This window comes from Leptodactylus fuscus, chromosome 7 (genome assembly GCF_031893055.1).
Source record: "Leptodactylus fuscus isolate aLepFus1 chromosome 7, aLepFus1.hap2, whole genome shotgun sequence".
In the NCBI taxonomy this organism is placed as follows: Eukaryota; Metazoa; Chordata; class Amphibia; order Anura; family Leptodactylidae; genus Leptodactylus; species Leptodactylus fuscus.
Window position 1 is genome coordinate 92,437,415 of NC_134271.1, and position 12,187 is coordinate 92,449,601.

A 12,187-nucleotide genomic window follows, 5' to 3' on the forward strand; every position below is an offset into this window, starting at 1 on the left:
ACACCTCTCCCCCCCGCCACCTGTCCTGTCCGCACAGGACAGAAAAAAACACAGGGGGGAGGAGGTCTTGCGGCCTCTTATAGGGGGTTAAAGCTGTTAGTTAATTAAAAGTTCCACCTGTCCTAACAGCTCACAGGGGCAGAAATACCTCAATTGTGCTGCTGGTTGGGCGTAGGGGGAAAGAAAAGACAAGGCCCGAATGGGCCAGTACATAGGCTTGCACACAAATCGCAATGAGAACTGGCAAGATGTAAACAATGGTGAAAGGGGAACCAACAAAGGTCAGAATGACCAAGGGATAGCCAAAACGTAAGAACAGGAGACACCAGAGAGTCAAGGACACAACAAGTTCATTCTTTTTAGGATAGAGCAGTGAACTATGACTACAGTTATCCTACAGTCAGTTCCACTTTACGTAGGTATTAACCTACACCAAGGGAGGAGGCCTATAACAAAAAATAGTAAGGGACCCCAAAATTTAAGGTTTTTTTTTTCTTAGGGGCAACATGGTGGCTCGGTGGTTAGCACTGGAGTCCTGGGTTCGAATCCCGTCAGGAACAACATCTACAAGGAGTTTGTATGTTCTCCCCGTGTTTGCATCAATTTCCTTCCATTCTACAAAGACATACTGATAGGAAGAAATAAAAAAAAATGTACATTGTGATCCCTATATGGGGCTCAAAAGCTACATAAAAAAAAAAAAAAAAATAAGTTTTTTTTTCCCATCTGAGAACGTTTTCCACAAGATAGCAGATAATGTGTAGATTGTCTGACCCCTCAGACCTCCTGGTGGTCAGGCAACACTCCACTCATTTCAGTGGGAGATAGTGTTTCTGGCAATCCCCTGGTGGCCATTCAGCAATCCTAAGCACCACAGAGGAGGTGGCGATATATGCTGGTGCTTTATACTTGAGAAGTTGAAGGGAGTTGCTGGCACAAGCGTCTTTATAACTTGCCTAGACTTAACTGCTAAGGGCATCACACATATTGAGACATCTCTCCTGTATGTATCTGTGATTTGGGGTTAGAGGTGTTCAGGGTTGCAGAGGATCATCCACCATCAGGGCCACTTTAACAAATTGGTGGGCCCAGCGCAAAGGTTTCATAAGTGCTCCAACCCCCTTCAGCACCACATAGAAATATCTTACCTGCATTTAATTGTAATGCCCCCTCTGTGGCCCCCACATAGTTTAATGCCCCTTAGTGGCCCTTCGACAGTACAGTCCCTCATTAGTGTCCCCGTACAATTTAATGCCCCTCAGTGGCCCTCCATAAAGACATATTCCATTGCAGTGGCATCACACATTAGTCTGTCCCTCTCCAGTGGCACCTTTCCAGTTGTCCTCACAGAATATTGTTCCTCTCCTGGTGCACCCACAGTATAATGTCCCCCTCCAGGTTGCTTCACAGTTTTATATACTCCTTCTGGTTTCCTCCACAATTTAATGTCCCCTACAGTTTCATGTGCCCTTTAGCTTGCCCCCATAGTATACCAAACAAAGAGAAAAAAAAACCTAATACTCACCTTACCCTATCCTCCTGTTTTTTTCTGTCTTTGCTCCAGGAGACTTCAGGGGGCAATAGGCACAATGTAAGTGACATCACCACCTCATGCTTACTGCTCCAAAGACCCTGGGAGCAGAAACAGGGGCCGAATGGGGAAGCAGGCGGCCGTCTGCTTTACCATTGTATTCAACTCACTTGCTTTTAGATATTGGAGTTGTGATGTAGCGGGATGGCCCAGATCAACTGTCTGGAACAAGGGGACAGCACTGTAAATTTTGGACTGTCCCACTGTCCCAAGGGGGCTCCTGTTACCAAACGTCCCTGTGCAAGGCAGGGACACTGCACACATGAGAAGATGACCCAGCTACAATAGGCAAATCATGGCTGGGTTTCAGTTTATAGAAAATTCCTGTATTCATGGTCAAATCCATTGGCAACCGGTCAAGCCAGCAGACTGTCAACAATAAGATGGTTAGAGAAAATCTTTAAAACTCTGCAAAATATAATTATTTTCATAAATATATATGCAAAAATGTTTAACTTTCAATTGTCTATAGTTTTAAATATGGTAAGGGAATACCTCTTTAAAGCATTTACAAGCGTGGAGGAAAATATCTCAATTACGGAATTTTCTCTCACCGCAAGTGATGAAACGCAAAGATAAAAATGGTATCCCCTGCTGCACTCATGTATCGTCACCCTTGTCATTTTTATAGCTATTACAGTTTTTACAGTAAATTTCCTCTAGGTCGCCATTTGATGCTCCAAAATTTATTACAGTATTTATTTCAGTGTTGAGAGGAAGAAATTGAAAAACCAAATTGGTTTACCCTCGATAAACTCTCCCCTCTATAATCTATTCTGAATGCGGCATCCAGGCTCATCCATCAGTCTAAACACTACACCAATGCCTGCAGTCTGTGCCAGTCATTGAATTGAGTGCCTATTCCCTATAGAATACAGTATAAACTTATCACCCCCACCCACAAAACTCTCCATAATACTGCACCTCCCTACATTTCCTCCCTCATCTCTGTCTGTCGTCCAACCTGTGCTCCCTACTTGGCCAATCACCCAAAACTAACATCCTCTATTGTCAGAACCTCCCACTTCTATCAGTGAGTCCAGTCCACAAGTCAGACAGGTAAAGAACCCGTCCTGAGTCTTCTCTTGATCATGCTTCAGCATACACGGGCTGCTGTGATAATAGTTGAACATGTGTATGCAGCCAGAGAAATGAACGAATTACACGGTCATGTGTGCGCACCAACAGTCTGGGCTGCAAAATATAGAACAGGCCCTATTCCTGTCCTATTTTGCATCCCTGCTTCCGTAGCTCCTATTCATTTAATGAAAGTGGCCGTAGCTGGTGCATGGGCACCACATGGGTGAGATCTGTGTGTCCCTCATGCGCCGTCCGTGCCTTTGACTCATGGCCAGCCCAAAGCACACCGGCCTAAGGTGAAGACTCCACATAGTGGGCCACAGTGAAAAAGGAAAGACCGTGGTGGAAACACATTTCTTTTTTTTCCCGCAGCGCTTTTCACAAGCTAAGGCCCAACAGCGACAGCGGTTTTTCCCGCATCGCTTTTTACAGAAAGTCCGCAGAGGTTTTGCAGAAGGAGATTTCGTAGGAGATTTTGTAGAATCTCATCCACTAAACAGTGACTTTAAAAGGCCATGTTTTTTTCCAGGGGTTTACGCAATGTGGGGCCACAAAAAGGTCATAGAAGTTTCCTCTGCAGACTTTTGGCTATCATTATACCAACAGCGTATCCATAGTTATAATTGACATGACAGTTTTGGAAATCGCAGCATTTTTGCTGTGTGATTTTGCTGCAGTTACTGTAAAATGCCACGTTTTTTCAGCAGTTTTTGCACTACATTGGGCACCAGCCTTGTTGTTCAAATTGATTTATTACTCATTTTTTTTCTGTACGTGAACCCAAAATAAATTTTAAAAAATAGTAGTAGTATTATTTTTAAGGAACTTACACAATGTGATATATTACCCTTATTACAATAGTGTACTGCAGTAAAACATCATCACATTGTATAGACATTGCAAGTCCCAGTAATGAATTATCCCTCAGTGCAGACGTATTACAACACAACAGATGTACAATAGCCTAGAACACGTGCTGTATAAATACAAACCCTGCCATCAAATAATAATACCCGAAAAGGAGCGGAGCTCTTATTCCAAAAGATAAGAGGCGGCAAGCTCACTAGAAGAAGAATGAAGAGGAGACAGATGGAAAATTTAGACAATTAATATTTAATTTAGAAAATTCTGTATTTCAGAAGTTGATACCTTATGCTCGATGAAGCAGTTGATAATCTGATGTCAATTGGCTATACTTTTTTCTAATTTTACCCCCTCTTTCTTATATTTTTAGAAATTATGTTATTGGTCATTTTTAGGATATCTTTTAAAAATTTCTACTGCAAAAATGCATGAATAGAAATTGTGATAAAATATTTAAGCAGAGATGCCATCCTGCGCTGTAGTGAAGGATTTGGTTACACCGGTTGTAACTTGGCACTCTATGGGAGGGCAGGTAAGGCAGGCGAATGAATAGAATCCATTGAACATTGCTCAAAGGCCTTGTATAGCATGGTCAGCAAGGAATGGGTCCTTCATTGCTTCTGTCTGTGCCACTGCGACTGCTTCGTCCTTTGCAGAATGTCCTGTAGGTGATGTATTTTTTTTTCTTGACTGTTTTATTACACTGATATGTTGATTTTATTTTGCCTTTTATGTTTTGTTTTTCTTTGTGTTAATTTTTTTAAAAAAATATTTGTTATTTTACTAATTTGCATGTAATTCTGTTAGTTTATGGCTATTTAGAAGCAATTCTTTGATATTATCTTACTAGTAATGCACTTATGATGTCATCCAGTTCATTATAGTTTATAATACTGTCACTTTAAATAACTTAAATTGTACATTAATGGGATCATAACAATGTGATCAAACATGAAACACTGGGGAAGAGACTGATGTCCTATTAGACATTTCTGTCATCACTAGGGCACATAGCACCCTGGAAGATCTCTATCCTTTCAGTGCCTCTTGATGGGGTTTTTGGATTTGGTTTTTGTATGGTGCGGCAGCTCCACATTATGATTTGATATTCAGCAGGAGATGTATCCTAATCCGTATTTATAGAACATTATATATATATCCCCAACCCCTCCTGAACAGGATGCTGTATGTCTTAGCTGTGAGCAGTAATGGATGGTTAATGGATGATAGATCTGCCGGATGTTCCTTCACCTGCAAACATAGCTGCACTCAGTAATAATAGGAACACTGATGTTTTACTGGGGATCTGCATACAAATGCAGCAGGGCCGAATTTGTCCATTAACTGTTTCCTCTGCTGCACTGCGATAACCTGAGGCATCAAGATAACACAGTCATGACATGGCAGGGTTATGATAATAAATTATGTGACCCCATGACACACACAGAGATCATACACATACCTGTATGCACCTATACATGTATGTATCAATTTACAAGCATGCACAAATGTATACGTACACCTTTGCACATGTACACACCTATACAGACACTTAAGAAAAAAAGAAATGAAGAAGTAAAGGAACACTTAAGCATCACAGTATAACCTCAAGTCTGTTAAACTTCATGGTGGATATCAATAAGTCCACTTAGGCTGGGTTCACATGGCACTTTTTTACCGAAGCACTGCACGCAGCTTATAATTGTAGTAATGAGTAGCACATGTTACTATGTATATCATGTATAATAATGGCTAGTAGACCAGAGTGTTTCAGTTCAGTGTACATTAGCATACAGGTGACATGTATAGTCAAATATGCTACTCATTACTGCCGTTAAAAACTGCATGCCATTCTTCAGTAAAGCAGCACTGTGTAAACCTAGTCTTAGGCAGCTTTTGTGCAAATGAAAGTGAGAACTGCACTGGAAAGGCAACAGCAGGACAATGCACAAAAGGGAATGTTTCTACAGGTCCTGGCCACAGAAAGTTACTCTCTCCCTATCCGTTCTGATTGATTCTTCTTCACTTTTGCATTTTGCTTGCTCCCTTGTCACTATTAGTAGTATGTAGTGCTACCTGCAACCCATTCAAGTGCAAAGGTAATTCTGTCCTATAGGATAGCACATCCGTATGTACCATCGCAAGAAGGTTTTCCATATCACTTAGGACACTTTACAGAGCATGGAGCAGATACCAGGACACAAGCTGATACATGAGGAGAGCAGGACAGGGCTTCAACCCAGCAACAGGATTAATATCTGCAGCTCAAGGAGGAACCAGAGGAGCACAGCCAGAGCACTACAAAATGAAATCCAGCAGGATACTACTGTGCATGTTTCCAACCGCATTGTCACAAAAATATACAGCAAGGTCTCACGTTGCAAAAACACAGCATATTGACCGTGGCGAAAATGCTGTGGCAAAAACTGTGGCATTTTACAGTACATACAAAGTGTATTCTGGCTAATCCCATCCACACAATGCAGAAAAAATCTGCAGCAGAGAAGCTGCGATTTCAAAAACGATTGCATGTCAGTTATGGAAATGCTGGTGTTTTTCGTATAGGGTTAATAAGGGCAGAAAGTCCACTGAGGAAAATTCTGCAGAATTTCTGTGAAAAACACTGTGTTCTCGCCGCTGTCTTTTCTGCAGCATTATTTTGCTGTTACTTGCTACGCATGGCTTTAGTCTAAGGGTGGCACGAGAGCTCGATGTCCTGTAGAGGGAGTTGTGCACACAGCACCATGGAGCTTGACTGGTATTCACCAAAGATCACCAGAATTGGCACGTCTTCAATTCTTTTCAAAGATGAGAGCTGGTTCAAATTGAGTACATATGACACATGTGAAAGAGTCTGAAGACACAGTTGTGAATATTACACTGTCCAGTTGTGAACATAATCCAGTATGACGTGTTTGCCAGTGGGTCAGTGATGGACTAAAGACTCATATCTTTTAAGGGTTGCACAAGCCTCCATGAGATAGGTAATGTCATGTACCACAGAATTTAATCCAATTGCAAATCTCTTGAACATTATAAAGTAACCATCCAATACCACCAAGTAGACTATTACAGATTGTGCAGGAGTTCAGTGGTGCCCTGATCCAGGTCTGGGAGGAGAGCTCCCAGAACACTATCTATCATCAGGATGGCATACACGCGTCACGTTTTTTGGCGCGTTTTTTACATGTGTAAAAAATGTTATTGAAGTCAATGGGAGTCTTATTTTTACACGTGTATTTTGCCAAAATGAGCGTGCGTTTACTCCGTGTGAATGGACCCTTACTTTGATTCTTGGGGTTATTTGACAAACATTGTAATTTCCATTGACTATTGATACGCCATTTTGTTCTCAATGAATTTATGAACAATTTATATTTGTAAAGATTTTCAATTTTAACGTTTTGTTCATTGAGATGTTCTGTGTTATATAAGCTTTCCCTTAATCTTTGGCTAGTATATATAGATATATATACAATTACACAGGCAGATACCCATGGGTGTAACAGCCAGAGTAGTAGGGGGCAGATTTCCACTGAGACCTAGGATGCACTTAGTAATACCTATTAATAATGGAAGGAAATTTGGGAAAACCTAATTTGCCTTCATTATTTTACTGCAACATCATGATGCATGCACATAACATCATTATAATGACTTTCTACATATGTTATGATGTCACATTGTACACAGTGATTTCTTTTTTTGTATGTGATCCCTGTTTTATAATGTCATAGAGGGTCTAGTCTAAAATTACATCACTTACTGTATTAGTTTTCTTAAAAAGTCTTGTCGCAATTTTGGTGAACGGTCACGCCCCACAACTTAGGCCACACACCTTTCCCAATAGGCCACACGCCTTTTCATACATCACAGAAGCGACTAAAACGCTTAAAGGGATCCCATCATTGGATACCCTTTTTTTCTCGATAACACATCTGAATAGCCTTAAGAAAGGCTATTCTTTTCCTAGTTTTTGTTGTCTTCTCCACGCCGCCGTTCACCCGAAATCCCAGTTTGGGTCGGTATGCAAATGAGTTTTCTTGCAGCACTGGGGCAGGCCTCAGCGCTCAAACAGCACTGGGTGCATCCCCAATGCGGCGAGAGAACTCTCTCCAGCGACGCCTCCATCTTCTTCAGCAACCGCTTCTTCACTCGTCTTCTTCCGGCTGGGTTTTCAATTTTCTAGGCCTCGGGCAGAGCTGACTGTGCATGCCCGGGCCACAAGAAAATGGCCGCTTACAGACAGATGTAAGCTGTATAAGCGGCCGTTTTCTCGTGACCTGGGCATGCGCAGTCAGCTCTGCCCAAGGCTTGAGGCCTAGATAATTGAAAACCCAGGACGTAAGAAGACGCACAGAGAGGTGGGTTCCTGAAGAAGGGCTGTTTGAGTGCTGGGGCCCGCCCCCAGTGCTGCGAGAGAACTTATTTGCATACCAAAGAAAACCCGGGTTTCTACAGAACGGCGGCGCGGAAAAGACATCTAAAGGTAGGAGACGAATAGCCTTTCTTAAGGCTATTTTGACATATTATCGAGAAAACAAAAGGGTATCCAATGATAGGATCCTTGTAATAAATTTGGTATTTGGCATGTTCGACATCATTGTGGTGCATTTTGATCAATAAGTTTGTGTTTATTATCCCTGTATTGTGACATCACTTTTATCACACCCATGAGAGATAGACTGGGCATTATTTTGGCATGGTATTCACTGCAATTTTTATTGGGATTGTATGGAAATCTGTGTGTGTGTATATATATATATATATATATATATATATATATATATTAATATAGAATACTACTATGATATAAATGATATTCCTTTAGTAGATGACTGAGAACAAGCAGAATTTCCTAGTAGATTGTGTATGTGGTGATTAGTGATAAGACGCCAGGCTAACTAGGGCATCTACTTTATATTCTGCCGCAGCAGCAGAATGGCTGATACTCTGCTGAGTATATGATAACATGTTTATGTCTCATAGAAATACATGTGTATCTGTCTTCATCATAAAGATTCATTTGCATCTACTCGGGGGAAGGGGAATATGTTAATATCATGGAAAACAAGATCTGTATTTGTGTTCTCTGCAAATGTGCAGAATTATCCAGTCTGTCAGTCCTAGCTAATAGGAAATGAGTGAATTACGTAGCAACCTTAAAGGGAACCTGTCACGTTGAAAATGTAGTGCTATCTGCAGGCAGTATGTTACAAAGCAAGGACTGGGCAGATTTGTTATGTAGAATCTTTTTACACAATACTATATATAATATCATACTATGTATAAAGCTATAACATTTTCTCTGCAGACTGGGCTGCAATTTCAGTATGACAGGATGCTTTTAAAGGGGACTTACATTTAAAAAATATTGTCCAGAATTTGGGATTAGTAAAGATATGGTGAAGGATCAAAAAGGTGATTTGTTTATTCTAACAATAACACCACTGTTACTTGCCAGGGTAAACTGCAGCCCAATGTGCACCCTAAGACTAAATCATCCAATGTCAACCATCCATTTGACTGTTTAGTGAAACTGACCTACTGGAGGGTGGACAGATGCAAATTTTGGAAGTTTTGTGGCAGGATCAATGGCAGCCCATAAAAATATTCTCCTTGAGTCCTCTCAATTTAACTTTTTATAAATTTTCTTCAGGTCCTGCAGCTCAGCGCCAAGTCCCGAGCATCCAGAATGGACCCTCACCGGATGAAATGGAGATTCAGAGAAGGTAAGTCAGTAAATGGGAGTATGGCTACATTTTTTCTTATAATATACATGACCCAAGGTGTTACTTATAGCTCCTCGGCTGCAATGCCACAATTTATAATAGGCCGATCTTTAGGCCTCCTCATGCACCAGAGCCTGGTAAGTGGAACCTGCTCCCTCTGCTTCACTTATAGCTACACCATTCCAGATTATAAAGCAGTGCTGTACTCAGTTTATTATATATTCTCTTCATTTGTAAAGACATTGGGGCAAATTTATTATGTTTTGTATTCCAATTTTCTGGTGTATTAAAAAGGTCGCAATTTTTGGCTGAAATCGGGATTAGGGACATACAAAATATAGCAAAAACTTGAAAAGCAAACGTAAATGAGCAGGGTAAGACGCTGTCCATGAATAGCATGGACCTCACATGTCCACATATGGCAGATGTAAGGTCTTTGTCTTGTCTAACAACAACCTTGCTAATTGTTCCCAGCAGCACTGTACAGAATTGTTAATGTAGCTCAGGAATATTATGCAGGATGTTTTACAGAATACAGTACAGTAGATGTTCGTTTGAATGGACCTGAGTTGTTGTAATACCAGACACATCCTTGAGGGGCGCTATTTCTGTAGATGTGCAGTATTAGATGTCCAGTAAGTGACACAATTTACCAGTGAAGTGGATAATCAGTCCGTGCTAATTGTGGCATCTATGTGAGGGCACGCGCTAAGTGAAAACGCTCCTCTGCAGGAGAAATGTTGCAGGGAGAAATTGACGGCTGAAGAAAATGAGCTGTGTCTGCAGACTGTGACTGGAGATGAACAGATGCTAGTCTTGAGCTATTATAGTGTCTTCTGAAGAGCTGTTAACCTTTTCCTGACAGAACACAAAGGAACTTTAAGGATAAAGCCTCGCATTGCAGAAATGCAGCATTTTTGGCTGGTATGAAATGCAGTAGAGCAAAAAGGTTTGTTTTAAAGGACCAGCAAAATGAATTAGATTAATCTCATCCACACATTGCAGAGAAAAAAAAACACTACGGAAAAGCTGTGTTTTTGAAAAATGCAGTATGTCAATTTTAGTTGTGGAAAAGCAAGTGTTTTCTCTATAGATTTAATAAGAGAAGAAAAATTGCAGAGAAAAATACGTGCATCTTCTCTGGATTTTTTTTCATATTCTTTTTTAGCTGTGGTTTTTTACGTGGGGCCTTAGCCTAAAGAAGGTTCACAAAATCCTCTTCAGGCTAAGGCCCCACGTTACAGCTTTGTTTTGTTGCACATTTTGCTGCGTTTTTTTGTAGCCAAAGCCAGAAGTGGAGTGAGCAGAAGGTAGAAGTATAAGTAATTCATATATATTTAAATGCAGCAAAATCTGCAACAAAAAAAGGATGTTTTTCCGCAACATAGAGCCTGAGGCCTGGTTCACATCTGCGTTTGGTAATCAGTTCAGGGAGTCTACATGGGGACTCCCCCTATAATGGGGTCTGTGTGCTTTCCGCACGAGCCATGTGGAGAGGAAAGTAGATCATGAAGTACTTTTCTGTCTGCATATTCAGTGCGGACACCGCGCGGAAAGCACATGGACCCCATTATAGTTTATGGGGTCCATGTGCTTTCACCGCACACCAGTTGCCAATGTGTTCAGTAGTTCGTTTGAGGGGTCCCCATGCGAACTCGCCCAAACGGATTACCGAACGCAGATGTGAACTAGGCTTTAGCCTCACATTGGCTTTTGTCCTGGGACACATCTTGCAGGTTCTGAAGTAGACATCACTGAAACCTTACATAAGTGCCCAGACTCCGTCTTTCTAGCTGTTATAAAACTAAAACTTCCAGCATTCCATGACAGTAAGTGCATGCTGGGATTTGTGGTATTGCAACAACCAGAAAAAATTGGCAAATTTAGTCTAGGTTTACACTTGCTCTGGATTCTCCATTGTTTGGGGCTGCTAGGTATCCGTCAGGTTTCTGCCCTTTTTATACTAAAACTGCCAGAGTTTTGCACATGGCTCTGCCAATATTCAGCGGTTTCAATAGAAATGTGAACTTATCAATGAAAGTGAGTTATTTGCCTGTTATGTAGGTAGAGGTCTACAAGGTAGACACTGTATATTATGCCCTTTACCATGGGGTTTTTGTGCAGTAAGTTGACCACTGCAGAATAAAAAAACAAATCAACAAATGTGTGCTAGTTCCTAACTGGTGTAGATGTCCATTCTGTTGCATAGGTATGCACCGTATGTATGGAGAGGCCAGAGCCTCTTCATAAATCAGCCATGCCCTGCACCTGTCGGGCCTTTATTAAAACTGGCTTATGAAACATCAGTCTTAATAAATATGCCCTAATGTGTTGTCAATATGGCTGTGTAACAGATATTTTTGACCTTTGCGTGAATACAGCATAAGGCTTCTTTTATACTGTGTTTTGCAGTGTCCATTTGCTGTATGTCCCGGTAAAACTCTGTGAAAGCAGCATCTTAATCCAGGAAGCCCCTTTAAGATAACATTGTGGTCTGTAGGTTTGGCAATAAGAACATAATCACCTACAAAGACTGGTGACAATTTCTGCTTAAAATAAATGAGACGCTTTCAGGAAGCCAAATGACTAAATGGGTTCTAACACCTTCAAATTTAGATTCTCCGAAGTTTTAACTATGTGTTTTATTCCACCTACATAGACGCTTTCCTAAAAACAAAGGCTTAGAAGAACATTTAGGGGAAGAGAAGGTCATTTAGAAGGATTTAAAGAGACATTTTCTTTTCATCATCCATTGAGTTATTTTCCAGAAAATCTTGAGACAATTTGAGCTTCTCCACTAGCATTCATTTTACTGCACTGGTAAACCAGGTTGTGCTAAGATGATAATCATTACATTGGTTGTCCTTCAATATACACTTATCCAACAACCACAGGATATGGGATACGTGGGTGGACTCTC

General features: G+C 40.9%; 1 protein-coding gene across 6 annotated transcripts in view; it reads left to right on the top strand.

Annotated features, from left to right (window-relative positions):
- Nucleotides 1–12,187, top strand: part of EVL (Enah/Vasp-like) — a 122,811-nt gene that overhangs the window by 87,523 nt on the left and 23,101 nt on the right. For all 6 annotated transcript variants that reach the window (XM_075282518.1, XM_075282516.1, XM_075282519.1 and 3 more), the window contains exon 4: nucleotides 9,195–9,267. In XM_075282518.1, the coding sequence (XP_075138619.1) occupies nucleotides 9,195–9,267 (73 nt within the window). The remainder of the gene's footprint in view (nucleotides 1–9,194; nucleotides 9,268–12,187) is intronic.